Source organism: Ambystoma mexicanum, chromosome 3p (assembly GCF_040938575.1).
Source record: "Ambystoma mexicanum isolate Mex_15411 chromosome 3p, UKY_AmexF1_1, whole genome shotgun sequence".
NCBI classification, from domain to species: domain Eukaryota; kingdom Metazoa; phylum Chordata; class Amphibia; order Caudata; family Ambystomatidae; genus Ambystoma; species Ambystoma mexicanum.
In genome coordinates this window covers 516175696-516200005 of record NC_090925.1, presented here as the reverse complement: position 1 = coordinate 516200005, position 24310 = coordinate 516175696, and the positions used below count along the sequence as shown (strand labels likewise).

Genomic DNA, 24310 nt, shown 5'->3' with positions numbered 1-24310 from the left:
ACCAGCTCACTGCCCAAATTATGTGGTACGCCATATCAAGCGCTGCCTCCCAAGAACTGCGACTGCACAAAACAGGAAGTATCCGCTCTCTGTGCCTGTAACAGTCTTGCTCGCTGCCGGAGTGTGTCAAATCTTACTTGCCTCATTGTGCTAGACTTTATTAGCTAGACTTAGTATTGTACAAACTATTTCCCTGTTTCACCTACTGCCTCCTTTTATTATTCCTTTAACTCATGTCACACAAGCATCCATTGCACCTATTGTGGGTATAGCAACCCTCCTGCATACCCAATTGGCCGGCCTCCTGGCGCACATACTGCTTGCTGTAAGTTTCACCAACTACCTCCTAGTACTACACTGCACGTTGCTGCATTCAAACCTACCTATCCTAGTATGCCCCGAAGGTAAAACGTCAGCGCATCATACCTGACTCTACTAGCCAGAGCGCACACAGTCCTAAACCCCATCTAACTGCCTCATATGTTTGATACACTCCACCTACTGCCACACAGCATTACACTTTGTGCCAATCCTCCACAGGCTGCCCAATACATCCTACCATGGCCACATTCCATAGAGTTACACTTGCAATGGACTCCTTCCTACCGCTATTCCACACCATCACCCTGACCAATTTCCTACCACCGTTCCAACCCAACAGCAATAGCCTTGCATCAGTCAAATCCCCCACAAGAACTGTAACCAGTCCCTCGCTTAGCCCTCTTGAATGGATACAGTGCTTCGAAACACCTCCCACGCCACTTATCCCATTGCCTGTCCACTTCAGAAACAGGAGACTAGGCTCTCGCTTCCCTAACCACCAAGTTACTCTAAGGTTGAACAGTCAACTCGCTCAGCCTACACCCAATAATTACAACCAATCCACCTGCTCAGCAGCAGCACCCAAACCTCCTACACCACCCAATCTCCCCCTTCCCCAGTTTCCTCTAAAACTCATCCGCCTACCCCTCCATCAATTACCATCCCACCACCCCTATCTAACTCTAGCATAGAAGAACCCATACCCGCTCCTCTGCCATCTGTTATCTGTTATCAAAGGATCACTTATCAATGCTCGTTCACTAGTAGCCCACGCCACCGAGATCACTGACCTTATTACAGCAAACCACCTAGACTTCCTGGCCATCACTGAAACCTGGCTCCACCAGGCAGCCGGCCCAGCATGCTCACTAGCCCTGGCAGAAGGCTATACTATGATCAGAACCAACAGATACTTAGCCAAAGGAGGAGGAGTGGCCTTCATCTCCAAAGCACACCTTGGCCTCAGAGCCACCACCCTCTCCAGCCTTCCTTCTGCAGAACTCCTGTCAGTTAAACTCGCACTCTCGCCTACCCAAACCATACATATGCATCTCATTTACTGCCCTCCTGGAACTACCTCACCCTTCGACAAAAAAAAAATCACCAACCTCCTCTCCACCAACACCAAACTTAGATCCCAAACCATCCTCTTGGGAGACCTCAACCTTGGTTTTCACGACCCCCAACGATCCACAAGCACTAGCTCGGGAAAATTCCATCACCCATTTGGGTTTCAAACACAGAATCACTGAACCAACTCATTCTAAAGGTCAAACACTGGATTGGTGTCCAACCTCAACTGCTCCATCACGATTCTTCAAAATGAACCAGTGGCCTGGTCAGACCACCACTTCATTTAATTCTCCATCCAAGGAACCACCCCCCCCCCCAGCGCCACCACAACCCCACCCACCTTCTCCAGAAACTGCCAAAACATCTCCATAAATAGTCTTCGACCGCTTATTAACAATATCCTGGATGCGTCCACGTTCAAGAACCTTGACTCTAACAAGCTGGTCGACCTATATGCTGATGCACTCAAATCAGCGCTAGACACCACTGCACCTCTTAAACTAAGAAAAACAAAACCCACCGGCACATCTCAACAAGTGGTTTACACCTGAATTAAGAAACTCCAAAAGGACTGCAGAAACCACTTGGCGCAAATCACCCACAAGCCAGAATAAAATTTTATTTTTAACCTACAAAGTGGCCATCCTAACCACCAAAAAAGAACCATACAATACCAGAATCCACAACGCCAAATCAAGTACTAAAGAGCTTTTTAGTATCCTAAAAGAGCTTGAATCCCCTGCACCTCCCTCCCAGGTCTGTACTAAGGATGCGGCCTGGTGCACAAAAATCCAACAAGCTCTGGCTGACAAAATCCCCTCACTACAAAGTAAGATTGAATCTAAAAAACTAGCCTCTCAAGTTGACACCGCCCTAAACCTGCACCAGATAAGTCATCCACAATGCACACCTTTGGCATTCTCCCAAATAAAGCTGAAGGAAGTGGAAGACATCATCAAAAGTCTCAAACCTTCTCATTGTCAAGGTGACATCTATCCATCCTCCATTATTAAGGAACGAGCCAAAGACTTAGCCACTTTCATCGCCACACCGACAAAGTCACCCTTCAAGTCCAAACAAGTCCCTAACAATGTTTATATGTTTATGTTTATTAATTTTATATATCGCTTTACACCAAAGCACTTTACAATAAAAAAACAAGATACAATAAGGGAGAAGCAAGTTAACAAACATGAGACAAACTAGCGTAACAATATGTAGAACAATTTCCTTGGATATTGGAGATATGGGAACGTGAGAAGGAAGGGAGAGAAGGGAAGGGGATAAAGTTCAGTTATGTGATATAAAGTCGAGTGGCTGTGAGAGAAAGGGAAGGGGAGGGGAGGTATGGGGATGGGGGAGAAAGGAGGAGAAAAGGTAGGAAGTCAAGGGGGGTGGATAAAAAGGGCTTTCAAGGAGGTGTGGAACGAGGTGTAAGTGGGGGTGGAGAGGATAGAGGGGTAAGGCGTTCCAAAGTAGGGGGGCCAGAAGCTGAAAGGAGCGGAAGCGAGAAGCAGCACAAGGAGACAGGGGTACAGTAAGTAGGAAGAGGTCAGCGGAGCGGAGAGAGCGAGAGGGAGTATAGAAGGAGAGGAGAGAGATCGGGGGGAGCAAGGTCATGTCGAGATTTGACGACCAAGCAGAGAAATTGATATTTAAGTTGGGAGGGGAAGGGAAGCCAGTCGAGATGAGAAAGTGAGGAGGAAATACAGTCACGAGGGCCGAGGAGGCAGAGAGTACAAATAGAGGAGTAGTAGATGGACTTGAGGGGGGTCAGATGAAAGGCAGGGAGTCCAAAGAGGAGAGAGGAACAGTAGAAGAGTCGGGAGAAGATGAGTGAAGAGATTTAAGAGTTTAGAAGCCTGGAAAGTGAGGGAGGACCTGACCTTGCGGATGTTGTAGAGGCGGTGACGACAGGAACGAGAGGTGAGAGAAATGTGATGGGAGAAGGAAAGGGAGGAGTCTAGGTGGATGCCAAGGTTGCGAGCAGAGGTGGAGATAGGGAGATAGGAAGGGACAAGGAAGGAACAATCTCAAGGAAGCCTGGGTTATGCCTCTCCTAAAAAAAAGTAAAAAAAACAACCTTGACCCAAACACTCTAATAATTACAGGCCCATCACAACCATCCCCTTCCTTTTAAAAAATTCTAGACCGAGTCGCAAATCTGCAAATTCAGAAGCGCCTAGAGGAAAACAACCTTTTACGCCTCAGACAATCCGGCTTAAGCGAGACATGGAACAGAGACCGCTCTCCTAGACCTGAAGATCCAAATGGATGAGGCAAAGGACAAAGGCAAGCTAATGATCCTCCTGCTCCTAGACTCATCAGCTGCCTTTGACCTTGTCGACCCCCAAATCTTAACCAGGCACCTCACCACAGCTGCAGCCTCCTCTACCATTGCATCTGACTGGGTCAATTCCTTCCTCTCCAATCGGACCACCAGGATTTTCTCTCTATCAGCCTCAGCACACCCGAGATTCACACTTTGTGGAGTCCCACAAGGCTTGTGCGTGTCACCCACGTTATATAACATTTATGAAGCTCCTATTCGATTGGCTGTACAACTTGGGTGTCATCTACACTAATTACGCAGATGACACCCAAGTCCTCATCCCCCTCACTGGCTGCTATGATCACAACTCTAAAATGCTGAATGATGTCTACCTAGAAATCCAGGCCTGGATGGCAACCAACAGCTTATGCTTCAATAAGACAAGACCGAGCTGATCTCGGCACTCGGGCACGCTTGAACATAGGTATACATCCTTCAGTATTGATGGTAACGCGATCAGAGTCTCCAAAGAAATAAAGACTCTGGGGGTCTATCTTGACAAGTCCGTTCTGTGGCAGCCTCCACAGCCTACACTAATAAGCTAATCTACAGCTGCAAATCCTACCTGTCCACTAGCAGTTGCCTAACCCTAGCCAGAGCAGTAGCACTGTCAAAAATGGACTACTGCAACACACTCTTTCTAGGCTCCTCTGAACGCAACCTAAACAGGCTTCAGGTCCTTCAATAACTCATTGAGAGCAGCACTTAACCTACCCTAGATCCAGCCACATCTCAACTCTTAGACGTAACGCCAACTGGCTGTCAGTTCGTGACAGAATCACTCTTTGCACCTTGGTAATCACACGCAAGTGCCCCGCAAACAGCCCCAAAATACTTGTCCGACAAATTCTGCAAGCACCAACCCTCTCGCACCACCAGATCTCATTGCCTCACAGTACCTAGGTTCAACCTAAAAACTGCAGGAGGAGCCAGCTTCCCAGTTCAAGCAGCCAAACATTGGACTCCATGCCCCTTTCTTTCAGACAAGAACCTTACTTCCTGACATTCAAATCTGGAATTACAGAAAATGGTTGAGCAACAAGCCACTCCCATGAGAACCCCTCCGGCTGTATCCGACTACCACCCTAACCACAACTCTATATCTGCCCGATGCACTTGCTCTTATGTTATTTTACAAATGCCTGACCTAGCTGTAACCTCTGGTCCTCCTAACTGTTGTTATGCTTTTGCTTTTCTCCATGTAGAGTTTTTCCAGCGCCTAGGAGGAAGGACAAAAGGGCTACGGAGTTTTGGACCTCTCCCTCGCTGCCTGCCTTCTCAGACACTCTGAAGCATTGGCGGGGAATACAAAGGATTCCTGCCAAAGAAAAAAACTCACAGAGGTCATTCCCAGCATAGAATCGTAGGTGAAGACCTCAAACTACAAGCAAGAAGAAAAACTGTGCCCTTCTGTGCATTACAGAGGCTGAATTAACAGCCTGCAAGCAGAAATGACTAAATGTCATTAAGGTAAAACCACTGCCACCAGCCATTCAAGCAAACTTGCATATGTAACAAAAATGTTACAGGCAAGTAAGAAAGGGGATACATTGTATCCCCCCAGCACTCAACATAAAGTGGGGTGTGCTGGCTCACTATATAAAATGTAAAGGGGGATGAAAACTGTAGTTCACCCAAGTACATGAAAGGGACATCAACAGGGGAGCCCATAGGGGCAAACCAGCCTACGCCCAAAAGCTGTAGGAAACTATTACTTCAACCATACACCATGGAGAGACATAAAAAGAGTAAAAGACTAGGTGAAATGGGAAAAAGATTGCCCTGCAAACTAGGGACAAGGTAGAATAGTTACCTACTCAAAGCAAAACGGTCTGGGGTTGACAAGTCGGGAAGATTTATCATAGATATGACAATCTTACCTAACAGGAAGTAGGGAAGATATCCTGGTATTCGTCACAAGGGTGAAGATGGAAGTGTGGAAGACCAGCTAGAAAAGCGAGGAGAAAATAAGGGAAGACATAAGGATCTTAGTGGGATGAAAAGAAAGGAATTGGCAGGTGTTAGGAAAGATTTCTTAACTGTGGGTAATTTTCCTTCCATGTGGCAACCCCTAAACTTTTTGCTGTTTTCACCAGGATCTAGACTTTGCCAGAGAAGTGCAGCCCTCAGCCGCACTCCTCTGGGCTTTCGCTCCATTCTTACGGGGAAACTGACATGCCACAGTCAGTACCGGGAAACATTGTTTTCCGTAGTTTCTTTATCATGTTGCAGCTTTCGTGCAACATGGCACAAGAGGGCACTGTAAGCTAAGTTACTGCTCTCTTGGGTCCCTAGTCTTCTACAGGCCCTAGATCCTCTCTTTGGATTGTAAATGAACGGTGCAAGTGAATCACGGACGGGATTGGTGGCAGCGATGATTTCTTGTGTTTTTGAGCTCCTTTTGGCGTTTTAAGCGCGTTTCTTGCGCTTAGCCCAAAATGGTGGCCTGGCTCCCAAAATGGCCAGACCACGAGGCTCTTTGTCCTTTCGGCTGACCGTCTTGCCCCCTTCACCTCCCCCAGGTCGAGCCGACCCGGGGCCTTCCTTATTTGGGCATGTACTTTCCCGCGAAACACAGATGCTTTCGTGGGCTTCTACAGGCCTGTGTGTGCCTCCAGGATGGGGGCTGGGATGTCTGGTCCCAATACACATCCTGGGCGCCAGAGTCTAGGGTGGTGTGAATGCCTGGGACCCCCATGGTCCGTGGTGAGGTCCACAGATCGTGTGAGTGTTTTATGAGCGGATCTCCCATTGGGTCCCCTCCGTTTTGGCGCGAAGGGAACCGTGGATAAGAGGGGGCTGGAAACGCCACTACCAGGTCGATCTCCTGAGTTCTCACGAACAAAGGAATACAGGAGCCAAGTATCCTGCAACCACGAGGCTGAACCGAGGAATCGCTGGTGACCCGCTGAAGGACTGCTCCTCTGCAGTGCTGTCGCTTTGTGAAACCCTTTCTACCTCGGATCGAACGAGAAGGCCTGTACTGGTCCTTCGACCCTTGGAATAGTGGGAACAACTATTCTCGGCATCTTCACCATCTCCTGCATGTAAGCCTTCGGAAGTGTCTCTGGGCCATCCAGCAGACTGACCAGCCTACCCATGAGTCTTGCTCTGTAACCGCCGTCAGGTTGTGTTGTATTACGAGTCCTTGTCTCACTCACACGATTCGTACACTTGGCATTCCCAGGTCTGACGTGAGGAGTGTACATTTGGCTGGAATACACACGGCGGCTCCCTTGCCCTGCGGTGGTAAACTGTGCGGGTTCACTGCGTTTGGGACGTCCTCAACTCGACTTCTGCTGCTGCGGAATCTACACAACAACAAGACGTCCCCTGCTCTTATCTGAACCTGCCAGCACTGAACCCGACGCGGAGAAGCCTGGGTCTGCTTGCATCAGGGACCGGGGAGTAGCATCGCTAGGAACTGGACGCCCTCCTGCAGGAGCCCATAGCTTTTCCCCGCTGTGTCTAACAGCACGCCTTTCCGTACTCGCGCTCTGCTTCTGCCCCCAGTTGAGGCTGCGCTTGAGTTGCGGAGCTCTGTTCATCTTCATTTGGTCACCGAACTAAACTGCCTGATTCCCTCGAAGAGACTCCCCCTTTGCCCGTTGGCACTAGCGTGTGCAGGTACTTTTGAGCACAAGGCTCCACTCTTCGTAGGGCTTGGACTTCCTTTTAGTTAGGTGCCTCTGAAGGCGGACTGGGTCGGACTTCCTTTTAGTTAGGTGCCTCTGAAGGCGGACTGGGTCTAATTATTATTCGTAATGCCTGTTTTCCTCCCCATCTAGGTGGTCTACACATTTCGTGCGTCTAACTTGTTAGACTCGTTTGTATTTGTATATATATTGTATTGGTTTGGTATGTGTTGGTTTACTGGAGTTTTATTGTGATTTCTCGCTAAGGTCAATGTTACAAAGACCTTGTAATAAATGTGTATATATTTTTAATATAATACCTGTTTGGAGTAATTTGTAAGTGTCCTTGCTTTGGGTGCTCATTGCGGGCTTTCAGTCACCCTCACCACTCTTGAGACCTAGTCTTGACCGCCGCGATCGCTACCCTGATTGGTCTGGCTTGTCCAGAGGTTACCCTGTTCCAAGAAACTAGGCTGGCCTTCGAACCTCTGCGCCTCCAGGACAGAGTTCAGAAATCCATCTTAACAGCAGGCACGACGAAGATTAAACAAGTACAAATGACAAGTACAAGAAATGTTTGAAATAAAGACAGCGAAGGAGCAGGATTAGTCGAACAGGCAGGTTGAGGTTACGGGCTGAAGGAGAGAGGGTAAGAGGAGAAGGGGAAAAGGACGTGGAAGGGAAAAAGGGGACCTCGTTTTTACAGGGATTGGAGGTGGAGAAAGTGAAATCTCATCTGGAATTGCATGGCGGCAAGGCAGGACGAGAGGTGTGGTGGGAGTCAGGGAACAAGGAGAAAGAAAATACCATTTGAGAATCATCAGTATAGAAATAGTGTGAGAAGTTAAAGGAGTTAATTACAGAGAGAAGGGGGTGCAAAGAGAGAAGAGTAAAGGGCAAAGAGCCAAACCCCGAGATACTCCATAAAGGAGGGGGCAGGAAGAAGAGGAATGACCAACCCATACAACAGAATCGGAATTGTCAGAGAGATATAAACAGAACCATTCAAGTACAAAAACTGAGAACCCAAGAGATGCCAAAGGACAGAATAGGGTTGTACACGGAGTCTAAATCAGCTGAGATATCTAAGAGTGTAAGGATTGAAGACGATCTGCTATGGCGCTCAGTGAGAATAGAGTTTGAGACTTGTAGAAAAGCGGTTTCTGTTGAATGAGACTGGTGGATACCAGATTGAACAAGGGGAAGAATAGATTGGTGAGTAAGGAATTGAGAGACTTGATTGTAGACAGCTCGGTCAAGAGGTTTCAATAGAATGGGGAGAAGAGCAATGGGATTAGACTGAATCGAGGGGTATAGACAGGTTTTAAGAATATAAATATTTGCTGCATGTTTGAAGGCACTAGAGAAGGTGGAGGAAGAAAGATTAATCTGAGAAGTCTGATATGGCAAGAGGAAATAGAAGAGGACGTAGATGCAGTGTTCAGATGGATTTCTAAAACTCTGGCCTGGTGGACAGAGTTTAGGAGGCCACAGAGAACAGGGGAAACTCGGAATTCAGCCAAACCAATCAAGGTAGCATGGAGAGTGGGGTCTAGGCTTAACGTCAGGAGAGGAGAGTGGGGTCAGGGGTCCACAAAGCGCGTAGCAATTAAGGATTACACCAAGTATAAAAATACTATATTATAGGGCCAAAAACACACTAAGAAAATGAATAGAGCAGGTAATGTTATCACACAATACTACCAATATAGAATATATATACAGTCGCTGTTAAAATTCACCCTTCACCCCACCTGCCAAAACATTAAAAGGAAGTAACAAAAGCACCAACAGTACACAATAACAGTATCCCTAACTTTTAAAGTCCAAATAAAGTTGACTGAGGCCTTGTTCCCAAAAGTTCGCAAAGTTCTCAAATTGTTTTAGAAGTTGGGGGGGAAAAAGTTAGGGAAATGTTCCAGTGGATGTGAAGATTGGTCCAGAAGACTGTCCAAGTAGTTTACTGGTGAGTATCTACGGGTGCAAGCTAAGTATTGGTCGGGTCCAGAAGCAGAATGCAACCCTTCCCAATGGACGAATGCAGCAGACACTGATTCAGGACTCTTCTGGACACTTTAGCAGATGGGGGATTGACAGTTCCAGAGAATGTCACCACACACGGCGACGGCAGGCATCTCAGTAATCCTGGTCAAAGAAAGCCTTCCATTTCCAGAACCCTTGATGCTGGGACGTTAAAACTTCACATGAAGGCAACTTATGTGACAGGATGGAGACCACCGAAGGTCCGGGCCAAAACAGAGACCCTTGTCGCGGTAGCCCAAAATGCAGTTCATCAGCCCAAAGGACTTCTCTGTGACACTGCACTGAGGGTGGTGTGTGTCACAATACAAAAAGGTAGATGCCTATGGAGTTGGTCAGAATCCAAAACCAACCAAAAGAAACAGAGTCCAAATCAGATCAAAAATACATGAGTGAGAAAAAAAAAGTCTTACTCACTCCAGTATAAAAATTAAAAAATCCTAAGGTCCAGCAAAAGACCTGGGGGTCTCTAAGGTTGAAGGGAATTAGCACAGAAATGAGAATTCTCCTGAACACTTGAAGACTCCAAACTGCAGAGCCACAAGAAGACGTTGAGACTGGTTGGTACCACCAGTCCATATAGTCGATGCATCAGCAAGGGTCTTCTGAGATCATTAGCCAGAAAGGGCTCCACGGGACAGCAGCAAGAGTTGGTCGCCAGGCCTGTTCATGGTGGGTCCTCGGGTCTTCCTCCGTCTGCACAGCTACATAGGCTACTTGGCTCCTCTTTAGATCTCTTGGAGTGGTTGCAGGACTCAAGCCCTCCGGTAGAAATAAGTCCAAACTCTAAGATGAACGGGACCTTGTGCCCAAATGTTACAGGGTCCAACACAATGTTTCTCACAGGTATGGGTCCTCTTTAAAACAAGATGCAATGGGCTTGTGGTAGTGATCCGTTTCAAAGTGATTTAAAAGTTTCACAACATTTTATCAAAGTATAGGCAAGCTCTCTCCTTACTTCCAGACCCAAGGCTAACACAGGGGCGGGATACCCAACCCAGGTTCGACAACCAAATGTGAATGAAGGGAGACCGGAGGCAAAGGGACTTGTTCCCAATGTTATTCCATGGAGGACAGTGGGGGGGGGGCGGGCGGGGGGACAGGCACACTGATGTTTACTTACATCCCCTCACCCACAACTTCAATTTATCCGGACGTTATGGATTGTCAGGGCTCGATATTTCTCCTGGTGAGAAGTGCCCAGGAGTTGCGGGTTTGGGGATTCTTCCAGTCGGATGCAACTGCAGGATGAAACCCCTGTCAGTGAAGAAATGCAGACTCCAATAATGAGGGCTTCCTTAGGACACTTCGCAGTATGGAAGAAGGCAAGTTCCAGCGACGATCACTGTTTGCAGGCGAAAGGCGTCCTCCTAGTTGTGGTCACAACAGCTGCTCCAGGACAGGTTCCCTTGAAGTTAGGAAACTGGAATGTGCGGAGACGGTGACTTGTGGCACAAACTGGCAACTACCAAAGTTCCTGAATCAAATCAAATGCGGAACGGCATCAGTTCTGGTGCAGTAGCCCATGAAAACGGACCACAGAATGCACATAATAGGAATGTCTTAAGAACACTCAACAATAAAAGGCACTGGGAAGGCAGGCGGGGAAATGATGGTGGCACTCCTGTAATGCAGGATGCCTTCCCAGGGTTTGTCTGTAGAGGTGGATGGTGCAAATGAAGAGAATTTTATTTAGATACTAACAAAATTTTGATTTTGGCAATACTTGCCAATTTCTGTGAAAAACATTGTATATTTAAAAAAAAAAAAAGGGAATTAAATAGGGATACAGGCTCCATGGCACTTTAAAGAACTTGCACTTCTTTTCATAAAGCTTAGAAAAGATGTTGCACAGTTGGTGATGTGAACATTCTTTCAGTGTTCATCTACTATCAAGATAACTGGGAATACACAGAAATAAACTGAGAACAGTCTGCAAAGTAGCCTCACTGCAGTAGAGCCAGGTTATGCTGCTTTCATGAACCTTAGGTGCTTAGCAATTTCAGAAACATGCAAACGGAGAATCCACACACAGCCCAATCTTGAGGACATGTTAAGCCGAAATGCACAATAACTTCTTATTAATTTAGTTGTTGAAAAACCGCTCAGTGTCAATCTAGGCTAGGGAACACATTTTAAAAGAAAAACATATGCTTCTCCATATGCACTGCAGTCCTGGGTCAGCATGAATAAGGTGACTTTTCAGACAACATTCTAGTACAGATCGCTGCAAGATGCTATAAAAGTGCGTTTAGAAATACAGTTTACAAGATGTTAAGGTGAATTTCCAAAATCCACCATTAGGGTGGATTTGGGGAGACAAACCTATTATGATGAACAGAGAGACACTCAGAATAGCCAAACACAAACAAGGAAAGATAGCAGAGAGGCAAGGCCTAGTCTCAGGAGGGTGGTGAGTTTTCCAAGGCTATAATGAGGCCACAGAACACCACCAATAATTTCAGTTAAACAGGTAAGTACAAAAATATACAATGATTTATTAGGACTTCAAAATATAGACTTATGCAGGTAAACCGTAGTCCAATATTGTCAACGACTTACTATACAACAGATGTGTACATTCATCCGTAGAGGAATAAAGAAAGCAAATGATTCAATAACCAGTGTAATACGGGTAAGCAGTCAGGTGCATGAAATTCAGTAATGATACTTTAGAATAACGACAGAACAGTTTCCCTAAAACTTTGAGTAAAGATGGGTTGGGCCGTTGCGCTCTAAAGTCATACGTTTCAAAGCTGTACTTTTCAGGTAGGTTTACTAAAAGATTGGACGATGCTTGTAGTTCGGATTCAAAAAGTTAAAAAGGTAAGTAAAGTCAGGTAAGTAAACTCACTCAATCCCAGACACTAGGATAGGCCTAGGAAGGCACCCTTGACCAGGCATCCACAAACAAAGTCAGGAACAAGTGATTCAGAGGGAGGGCTTCCTGGCTATGTAACCATATAGAGAATAGTGGGCAAAGGAACAGGTTTGTTGACATAAACCCCCTTCCTCCGTCCAACACAGATTTCTCCAGAGACCACTGCCGAGGTTCCACAATTCGTTGGGCACACAGTCTTCTGTGCTTGGTCCGGTCGAGGAAGGCCCAGGGGTCACAGGTGCAGCTGTTACGCTGGGACCCATAATTTCATTTTAGTCAGTTTCATGCTTCGTAATATTTTCCAGACACCTTACAGCTGAACACCCAAACTAAGAAAAGAGGAAGACTTCCTCAGAGCAGGCAACCTCTAGCATGCGCGTAAGATGGATTGCAATGGGAGACAGTGACAGGCAATCTTCCAGAGATGAACAAAGGAGCAGGTCCTGCACCACCTTCCGTTGATGCAAGAAAGCTGAAAATGCAGGAGCAGCATCTTGAAGTACAAGTTGACGATCCTCCAAGTATCAAGGATGCACTTGGAATGACAATGACTACAGCAAGGTAGCCCAGGAGACAGCTCGCCAGTCAACCCGTTGGTAGAGGGACACTTCTGATGGGTCAGAAGGGAAGGATCCTCAAGCAGGTGTCGACTAGTTTCCCACAAGTCCAGGGGTCAAAGCACAGACAAGGGCCTTCGAGACCGGGCCGAGATGCAGGGCTTCACTGGAGTTGGTACAGTAAGCTGCGGGGGGAGGAGGGGATCATCTAGCTGCTCCGATTCATAGAGAATTTGGATCCAATGATTATCTCAAGGATGGGTGCAGGAGGAGTCCTTTTATCTAAGAGACTGCATCTCTATCAATTTCTTGATTGTTTACAACTGCACACATCACCCTAAAGTGAAGTGTGGTTAGGATACTTTGTATGCTTAAAACCTTCTTTTGTAGCTTTTTGGTTACATTTCCAATGTGTCCAGGATGGGCTGGTGGTAGTGGATGTTTTTCTATAGTGTCTTGAACTTTTTTTATTCATGCACTTTTGAATTTACTGCAAATGGCTACTAGAGGTTGCTAGTAGCCCAAGATGGACATGCCACAAGTTTTTGCTTGTCCTTTAGCAATATTGTTCTTCTGTCTTATTCCTGCCCTCTCAGGTCTGGAATTGCCATATATGGGAAGCCATTTCCCAGGTAGAGTGAGGTTTGTGTGTGAGCCGGATGTGGGGGCTGGGTCTGTCTGGTCTCAAATCCACATCCCATCCAGGTGCCTAAATGTCTGTTGCTGGGCAGATGTGGCCAGTGGCTATCCAAAATTGAATAGCTACTGCCAGTTGGAATGGTGCAGATCCATATCATTGGTGGACCTAGACAACCTTCCAGTCCAGATCTTGGATAAAAGGATGACTCCTGCAGCCATTCGAGAGATCACCATTTAAGCCAAGACCCCTATGAAGAAGTGCAGCTTGCTGACAACCAAAGGACCACTTCTGCAGATGTCGAGCACCAACTCCAGTTAAGTTCTGCTCCTTTGCCGGAACTCAAGAAGACCCTTGACTGCATTTTGCCCCTGGATTGGTGTGAACAACCAGTCTCAACCCATGCTCGAGGATTTGTGCCTTCGAGGTGTCCCTAGACCAATCAGTCTTGGGAGGATAGCTCAGGGGCAACATGTTCACCTTGGAAGCAGGACACGGAGCACCACAGGTTCGATCCCGGGTCCGCGCTTAGAAACCTCTGGGTATTCAGCGCGTTATAAATATATCAACCGGTGGACTGACCAGCTGTATCAGTCGCCTGTTCGGAGTGCATCCTTCGAATCAGCTTTTACAAGATGCTTGCTCCTGCATTTTCAGCCCATTTCCATCAACGTCAGCCATGCAGGACCTGCTCCTTTGTTCACCCATTGAAGATCACCTGTTGCTTGTTGGATTGTGGGGAGTCCTGTTGCAATTAATCTTCTTCGCTAGAGGTCGCCTGCTCCGTAGAAGTGGTCATCTTTTCTCTGCAAGGTGTTTTTTGCTGAGATTCAAGCACTGCAACTGACTGAAACAAGTCCACGTCAGAGAGTGACCAGTGCACCCGCAAACCCTAGGCCTCAGGCGATGGGCCAAGCACAGACGATTGAGTCCCCAACCAAATTCGTAAAGTCAGCAGTGTTCTCTGGAGAAATCGGAGCGAAGGAGGTAATTGAACATACCAGATTCTATTCCCTCCTGTCCCCCCCCCCCTCCGGGGCTGTATGGTGGTCCTGTTCCTCAGACTTTTTGTTCTCCACACTGGTGTGGGGGCCTCTCCAGACTGGCTTGCCCTCATCCCAGACCATACCACATACACTCAAGGCAGTGTGAGGTCTTCTCTTCGGTCCTTTACCTCATTGCATGGGTGTCAGTCGACTACCTATCCTGCCATTGCGTCACTACTCGGTATGGCAGGCACAAGCATCTCGAGCACCGGGTCTGGTTGTAGGGAACAGCACTCCACAGACTTCCTTGCTCCAAGTCATCTGAGTGGGATGTCTCCCCCGACTCCGCCTCGAAGGAGTAAGGGGCCTCTGCATCTGGACTCAGCAGGATGAGTGCCATTTCAGCTCACTCCCTTGTTCTTCTTTGTTGCAGAGAATTGTCATTTATGTGCTAATTCCTTTCAACCTAAGAGACCCCCCCAGCTCTTTTGCTGCACTTCAGAACTTGTGTTTTTAATCCTGGAGTGAGACCTTTTTCTCACACTCATGTATTTTGATATGATTTGGACTTTGTTTTTGGAGTCTGACAAACTCCATAGGCATCTACTTTTGTATTATGACACAGCACCTTCAATGCAGTGTCACAGAGAAGTCCTTTGGATTTCTCATAATGTTTAAATACCTTCTCTTGGGTGAACTACTGTTCCCTAGAGTAGTAAAGTGAAATTGACTTTACTTACCAGTTTTTCCTATGTAGGTCCAGTACACTCCATTTTATGTGGAAGCACTGGGGGTTTACTTAGTAGCCCCTTTTCCTACTTGCTCAAGTTACCTTTTTTTGTTACCCTCACTACATTTAATGGCTGGTGGCAGTGGTTTAAAAAAAGACAGTGTGGGGGCGGGGGCTGAAGGGCCTGATAAAGGGGCCCTAGAATCCATAAAAGGAATTCTGGCTCAACAGTTCTCCAACTTTTAGACCTTACAAACTGCCTGGTGGTTTTGTCTGCTTTTGTTCAGAGAAACAGCCTTCTGAAGAGAATTGCATTGGGAACTGTGAATTCAAGGGCCCTAGTCCCCCTCTTTTCTAACTAGGGGAAGATTTTTTAAGGCACAGTATCTTATATTCTAATATTTTGTATGGCGTTTCTAACTTATTTATCGCCAACAAATTAGTTCTCTGATGGTTACTTATCAGGTTCATTTATTCACTTGCATTACGATTCCCCAGCATTCTGAAACTGATCTAATTGCATTCTAAAAAGTGTAGTGTTAGTGCTCTTAACAGAACAAACCAAAGTGAGTGTGTATATAATGCATTAAATGTTTTACTTTGTTATTTACCTGTTGGTTTTCATTGCTAAGAGTTTGTCTAAAATGTAAATAAATAATTATATTTTTATACATTCTGCCTAATTCTATGATTAGGAGTGTTCTGTGCGTGCTTAACGGAACTCTTCCCACACTTAAGACTAAGCCTTACTGATCAGTCTCACTACCCAGATAGAATTTGCCTAGACATTTGTGTCTATACCTGTTCACCAGAAAATGGTGTCCTCTCCGAATGTGCCCACAGGGCCGATTCTAAATATCCATCCCTCGGGCAGTGCAGCAGAGGCTAGCAAAGATCATGCAGAAGGTTAAGCTGGAGGAGGAGAGAGTACCGCCTTAAGGTGGTTAATGAAGTAGTGACTTCTATGATGAAGTACTAAGCGTTGGATCATCAAAAAGAAGCAACCCTCGCTGGCCTGCCGAGGAAAGAGCGGTTCAAGAAAGCTTAGACCAGAGGCCAGCATATACCAAAGGGTCTGTTTCATAGAGGTTCAAAGGGATAAAAGATTTTCCAAAGGGGGGTTGGAGCCCTGAAAAGAATATTTCAGGCCTAAGAGGACTATAGATGAGGACAATGGGAAAGAATATGGATAATGGACTGCAGAAGTCAGGGTCTACACCGCTCTCGGGTGAAAGGGTACACTGTCATCACACTACACAAAGACGGCTGGAATCAAGAGCCAGAGCCACTTTCTAAAGTACAAGCGAGAGGAAGGCAGCTGACTACTATGGTTAAAAAAGTAACATACAGGGCAAAGAATTCTAGTCAACTCCATCAGTGAACCATCAGCTTTGCCTTTTTTTAAATATAGTTTTACCAGGCAAAAATGATGGGCCGGTTCCCGGAGGAATGACATCTCAAGAATTATAGAGGAAAGTCATAGTACAGTGCTCTGCTGTGAGTTAGGGCTACATGTTCTGCAAATACAAAGAATAAATAATGACAAATATTACACCATCTCCTTCACCCCCAATTGTGTATGCTGTTCCTTCAATTCTTTCATTAAACACTACACATTCACACTGACCTCTGCACCAGCCTTCTTCCTTCTTTTTCTCTCCTTCACTTTTAGAGTGTCTGAAAACGTAAGCACAAAGGGATCAGATGAAACAAATTTGCAGGTGGAAAGAAATGGTACAGCAGCAGAGCAGTCAGACTTAAATCCAGGAAGGGAATATTGGCCAACATGAAGGCACAATTAATCCACACACTTATCCATAGAAAATACCACCACATTGGTATACTGAAAAACGTACATATTGTAATACACATGTAGTTACATTAGTTGCATAAGTACTTTAGTATAACAATACAGACAGTAAAAATGATGAATGTATCATAAAAACTTTAAATGTCAAAACCAAGCCACTAAACATCCCTATACTGACTGTGGGTCCACTAAGGATAGGCACACAACATACGGGAGATGTGGTACGGGTAGGAAATGGACATTACAACACGTAAAATACATAGTGCCTGCAGTGACAGGGCCAAAGACTTGACCCTGTCAAAGGGGTGGGGGGGGGGGGAGATCCCACTTAACCTGAGATAGGAGGCTTAACAGTGTGCTGGCCAGGGCCGTCCTACCCCATAGCAGGGTTTGAAATAGCTTGGAGACAATTAGTTCCAGCTTGTAGCCCAGGAGAGCCTGATTAGCTTGATGGCAACAGCTATAAGGAGCCCTTTTGGCTCCAGGGGAAAACTGATACCATGCACAAATTACCTATCTGGCATTAAATATCTGTATCTGGAAAAGTGAATAAACAACGGTTCAGGAACGCTCAGACCAGGGGTCAGCATATACCAAAGGGTCTGTTTCATGGAGGTTCAAGGGGTCAACAAAGTCATAATCCAGATGGGGGCTGGAGCCCTGAAAAGAATATTCCAGGCCTAAGGGGTGTGGGATGTATTGACCCACTCCGCTATCTTATGTGGCATCACTCTGATAGTTATGGTGCAAAAAAACAGCAACAATGGCGGCAAAACTCTTGTGTGCCCCAAAAACCTCCAAAACCGCGCGCTTAAACGCACAAAAAGATGGATGCACAACCTGCCACCCATGGTGCATGCGTGGTGGGATAGAGCACACACTGCAGAAAAGAAAGGTGCCAGTGGGCTCCATGACCAGCAAACAGAGTGCAGAGAGAGAAGCAGCGCTTTGCAAATGAAACTCCAAAATGTGCCTATAAATGACATTTGCTTTGTTGTGAAAAACTCCAAAATGCCTATACACAACACATTCAAAATCTTGCTTGGCACTAAAATTCATGTAATCTAATGAAGCATGGCGAATATACAAAGTCCTAAAGTTTAAAGAGCAAAACATTTCCTCAGAAAACTGGATTGTCTGTAAACCGACAGCTCCGGTCAAAATCTGTGTGCAGTACACTGGGCTACCTGTGAATGACAGCTGTCAGATGAGCTCCTGATGAAACTTCAAAGTATCTAAACTAAAAGTCTGCCGGATTAGCAAACATAAAATGATTGTTGCTAAAAAGAATACAGATCTCAGTTGTTTTTGATCCTACAGGTTTAAAGCTAAGAGTAATGTATTTATGTTATTTGATGCAACAAATCTGGTTTCTGTTGGACATGAAAAAACTAAGAATAAATTAGCCTGGCTGAGCTGCAAGAAGTGGAAAAACTGTTTTCTCCCAAGGGGAGGGAAATCCTCTCAGCAGAAACTCACTGATTCACTCAAGTTCCTGATTTCGGCGAAGCACTTTGTTCCAGCATTCAACATCCAGCTTTAACATCCTTCCAGATCCAGATGCCAAGAACCTTGCCAAGCTGTAGAGAACTATTGACTTTCAGCATGGCCTAAATCCTCAAACTTATTCTTGCAACCCAGTGGAGCGCTGTGGTGTGGGAAGGCCTTCTGAACTAGTATCCTGAAACTCTGGCTTGCTACCACAAGGCTTGCCTGAGGAACTTGCTATCCCGCCGATTTGAAATACTCAGAAACAAGAAGGGCAGATCCTGTGCAAATCCGGTGACCGGCCTAGCTGATCCAGTCCCACGCCCAATTTGCTGTCCTTCCTTGACAGACCCAATCCATGACAAGAACTGACGGTCCAATTTAATACCTTATTCTGTAAGTATTAATAGGAAGAACAGTGTCCCATAATATATCTGCATTGTATGATCCCAATCTCAAAACCATCCCATCTTTAATTCAGAACCTTAGTATTGTTAGAACCATCCCAGCACTGACTTCTCTCATCTGTGTTACTAAACCCTAACGTCTTATTGATTTGATTAAGAACAGTAATTCACAAACCAAACAGAAACTAGATTATCACACATGAATGGTTTTGAGCGGCCGTGAATGACTGATTCCTGTGTGGCATTCTCTTTTTTTGTAGTCCTTAATATAGTATAAGAAAACCATCTGTAGTTTTAAACCCGAATTTCTGTTTTTCATTTGCGTGCCTATTTTGCAAAAAACGTCTCTTACTAAAACCTCTATAACTCCTTCAGTTTTTATGATAGAAGCGAAATGTCAACTCCTACTTGTACCGAACATCCGATTATAGCAAAAAAAACGAAAAAATGAATTCCAAAGACAATTTCAAAGCCATCCTGACAGTTGAAAAGTCAATCCTGTTTTTCTCTTGTGTTTGAAGGGGGAAGGTGGGAGCGATATTCTGTTTGATTTGTGTTATTCCCGAGTACCTGCTCTCTCCTCACATCTATTTAATTGCCTATGGTGGGTTGAGGGGTGTTGCAGGGGGAACCTCTAACCATAGTGCTATCTGTTCCAAACCAACAACAGTATTCTTTTCTATGCTGCATTTATTGTTGTGCTCATTGTTTGACTCATAGTGCATCAAAGACATTATTCAGTGTTCTGTCACCCCATTGGTGATTGTTACCTATTAAAATATATTGTGATTTAACCCCTACAGTGCCAAGGGTGAGATATCTCGTCCTTGGAATTGCACACGCAGTGCCAAGGACGAGATAGCTCTTCCTTTTTGGCACTCTGTTTTGAGCAATCCCTACAAAGCAGGGATCCCTCAAAACTGTAATCCAACCCCCGGGCTATGTGAGGGGGAGGTCCCCTCTCATTGCCAGGGGGCTGGATTACCTTCAGTTTCACGTCGGCATGCGTAAAGCACGTCGGCGTGAAAATAATTTTCACTGCAGCAGCCATTTCGGGCTGCTGCAGTGAAAACAGAAGGTGAGTTCACCTTTCTCCGCCTCGATCTCCGGATGTATTTCAAGCCGGAGATAGAGGCGGGTATAGTTGGAAAGGGGAGATTCTCCCCTTTACAACGATACCCATTGTGTGGCATTGCTGTCCGCGGATCGGGCGCAGAGCACGCAATCCGTGGGCAGCAATGTCACCGGATCAATGCAGATCTGTTTGTGACGCGGGGGGAGGAGGGACTGCTTACTAGGTAAGCAGTGCCTCTTTCCCCCCCGTGGCCCCAAAGCATGGGGCCACGGCACCAGAGACCCCTGGGGGCAGATGATCACTGCCCCAGGGGTGAAAATGGAAGAAAAATAAAGAAAATCGAGGGGAGGTGGGAGGGGGGTTTGGGGCCCTGGGGCCCACTAGGTCAACAGGGAGAGAGAAAAAAGTGGTGTGCCTGGAAAGGGGAGGTTCTCCCCTTTCCAAGGACACCACATATATGAGGCATTGCTGGTCGCGATCAGCGCAGAATGCTCGATCCGTGACCAGCAACCCACTGGACCACCATGGATCCGTTTGTGACTTGGGGGGGGGGGGCTGCTTTAAGTAAGCAGCCCCCTCCCCCGGCCCCCAAAGCATGGGGGCACATATGTGCACAACCCTGGGGGCAGATGGCTGATCATCTGCCCCCAGGGAAGGGGGCAAATAAATAAACGAAGAAAAAAAAAAGTGATGGGAAGGGGGAGGGTTTGAGGGGCCCAAGCCACCAGGGATTTTTTCGGAAATGGTGTCCTGGGAAAAGGGAGATTCTCCCCTTTCCAAGGACACCCTGTGTGACAGCATTGCTGCCCGTGGATCGGGCGCAGGCCGCTCGATGTGCGGGCTGCAGTGAACACCAGGGATGTCTTTGAATGCCTGGGGGAGGTGGGGGCTGCTTACAGTAAGCAGCCCTCGTCCCCCTGGTCCTCAAAGCATAGGGGCACATCTGTACAACCCTGGGGGCAGATGGCTGATCATCTGCCCACAGGGAAGGGGGCAAAATAAAAAACGAAAAGCACAACAAAAAAAAAAGGAATTTTGGGTGGGAGTGGAGGGCTACTAGCCACCAGGGATATCTTTTATAGAAAAGGGGGGTGGTCCTCTCCTCCTCACACCAAAGGGAAATGGGGGCACCCCTTGTTGCCCTCCCTGGGGCAGATATCTGCTCCTAGGAAGGGGCATCTGACCCCATAGAGGGCTGCATGAGATGGCCCCCTCTTTATCTGCCCCCAGGGAGGGCTTAATGAGATGCCCCTCCCTGTATTTGGTGTGGGGCGGTAGAGGGTCACCCCCATTACATTAGAAAATTACCTGGCGATTTAGGGTGCCCCTCAACCCGCCCTAAAGTGTAGTGTACCATTTTATTTTTTTCTTTGTTTACGAAACTTGCCTTGGCGCAGAGGGGCACATTGGTGTGCCAATCTGGCCCCGGGGTGCCCAAACCTTACTGCTCCACCCACTGGGGGCCCTCCCCCCCCACCCCAAATGGAGGGGGGCGGGTGTACCTCACGCAGCCATTTGAAGGAGGCCCAGGGAGACCTGCATGAGGTGCCCCCACCATCCATTTGGGGTGACGGGGGAAGAGGGCCCCCAATAATTGGAGGACAGACCCCCCCAGTGGGTGGGGCAGTAAGGTTTGGGCACCCCGGGGCCATATTAGCACACCAATGTGCCCCTCTGCGCCAAGGCAAGTTTCGTAAACAAAAAAAATGGAAAATGGTGGAACGCTTTTTAGGGGGGGGCTGTGGGGCACCCCCGAGGGTCTGGGAATTTTCTAATGGGATGGGGCATTGACCCCCTCACCCCCCAGCCGCAATGGAGTGGGTGCCATGTCATGCAGCCCTCCCTGGGACCAGATATCTGCTCCTAGGAACGGACGCCTGAGCCCAGGGAGGAGTGCAGGACAGCCCCCCGCCCCATTATCTGCCCCTGGGGAGGGCTACATGAGATGGGCCGCCCCTCCAATTTGGCCATGTGTGGATTCCCACGGGTGTCCTCTTTTGGGAAATGCATGGGGTTCCCCGTTTCCCTTGCTGGCTGTGACACCCTAGGCCCAAATCTGTAGGTTTCCCCCATGAACAAAATGGAAAGTGGCAAAAGACTTGGGGTTACCAGTGGGTTACCCTTTTCCGCCCCCGGTAGGTGCACCCACACATGTGAGGTACCGTTTTTATCGGGACACGTGTGGAAACGCGGGAAGGTAGGCCATGTGTTGTTGGCGGTATGTTTCGGTGGGTGGCCAGAGCGAAATGTCTGAGAATTGTCTTCATTTCCAGCCAATTTCAGAGACATTTCCCTGTGTCCACTCACCGTGGCTCAGTGTTTGGCTTGTGGTATTGCTTGTTTTGTAAAACACTACAAAAAATGTGTGCTTTCCTAACTGCAAGAGTCAGGGGAATGTAGCGGAGCATTGCTTTTCTCAAAATTCATAGAAGCCATTGCCGTACCAAGCCAACCATGTCCAACACATACCTTTTTTCGGTCATTTTCCAGCTTCCCCACCCCCAAATCTATGGCATTTTCCCCTACCTAGGGTTTGCCTGACCTACGCAAATCACCCCTTCTTAAACTTGGAATTTTGTCTACTTTTCAGAAATTTATGCCTTTCTGTCCTCCAATTCGGCTTTCCTACCCTTTTCTCCCATTCCGTCCATGCATGTCCAATTGGCAAAAATGGGCAAAATCGCCTACCTCTTACAAAACAGTTGATAACCACATCAAAATAATTTTATTCCGTTTCCACTCAACCTGTTCTTGAAAGGCAGGAAATTGGGGAATTCAGCACAGCAAACCATTTGTTCCTAGCGCTTAGAAGGAAATTACCACAGGCTCCTTTGTACATCATTTTATTGCCATTTTTTTAAAAAAAACCAACATTTTCGCCCTTTTTGCTTATTTTCTCTCACCCCCCTACAGCAACCTAGGATTCCTGGGTGGCGTTACGACCACCTACATGTGGGGAAAAAAGGGAGCCAAATTTGGCCGAGATATTTCATCTAACAAAAAAGTTACAAGCCATTGAATGGCCACATACCGAAATCACCAAAAAAGGCCCTGGCACTGGGGGAAATACCCATGGCAGTTAAAGGGTTAAATTCGAACTACATTAATAAATATTTACCTTTGCAAACTAACCCGATTCCTGGTTCAGTGTGACTGGGGGGTGGGGGGTGAGCTCAGGAGAAGGTTGTGATGAGAGTGGTACATCGTTCAGAATATTGAATTTATAGATACAAATAAATAAGGGTTTCATTTGCGCACTACATGCTGGGCGTGACTTGGGTGTGTGCCAGATTGAAATCACTTACAGGGGACTATAGATGTGGACAATGGGAAAGAATATGGATAATGGACTGCAGAGGTCAGGGTCTACTTGACCCTCGGGTGAAAGGGTACACTCATTACACTACACAAAGACGGCTGGAATCAAGAGCCAGAAGCCACTTTCTACAAAATAAATTTAGAAAGTACAAATATACCAAAGGATAATGAACTATATACAATGGACAAATTTAAGTTTGTGGAACACTATGTACTAGCTCCTGACTAATAGGCGATGGTCCATACTGTTAAGATGGATTTCTAGAATCTGGTCTGGTGGACAGATTTTAGGCAGCCACCCTAGTTATAGTGAACAGGGGAACTCTGAGGTTAGCCAAACCCAATCAAGGTAGGAGAGTGGTCAAGGCTTAGTCTGAGGAGAAAATGAGTGGGGTCAGGGGTCCACAAATTGAAGCACAAATAATTAAATTTAGACAGGCGAGTACACAAATACTATATTTATAATGGACAAAAAATGCACACTAAAATGAAAAAAGCAGGTAGTAATATCACACAATACCCAATTATCAAACATATATATCCCCATCACCTTTTGTTTTTTTTAAGAATTCATACAATATCTTAGACAACCATAAGAAGGAAAGTAGTGCTGCAGTAGAAATAAACCCAAGAATGATACTCTAACTTTGTAAATCCAATCCTTCCTCTTAGGAGAGGGCACAGATATAGGAAGAGTTCTTGTGGTGGTGAATATGTTCCAGAAGATATTTCTACAATGTTACAGGTCAGTAAAATTATATTCCCATCTTTTAGATACAGGTTTTTAGATCAAACTATCAAAACGTGATGGAATGGAACAACCAAAGTTTATTCTAAGGAGAACTGGGGGTGGTGAATGCGTTGCAATTACTTCAACCCCCCCCCCTGACTCAAATGTTCCCAGATGACTAAGTGGGACGAGGGGCATTGGAGGGATTAAGGCCACTGGAGGTAGGTTTTCCCGCCAAGGCGTAGATATTGGTTTGTCCCACCAGTTCAAGGGGTGAAGCACAGATCAG

General features: G+C 46.5%; 1 protein-coding gene across 1 annotated transcript in view; it reads right to left on the bottom strand.

Annotated features, from left to right (window-relative positions):
* Positions 1–24310, bottom strand: part of DDX27 (DEAD-box helicase 27) — a 1027557-nt gene that overhangs the window by 747562 nt on the left and 255685 nt on the right. The window contains exon 5 of the mRNA XM_069651193.1: positions 16821–16870. Within this exon, the coding sequence (XP_069507294.1) occupies positions 16821–16870 (50 nt within the window). The remainder of the gene's footprint in view (positions 1–16820; positions 16871–24310) is intronic.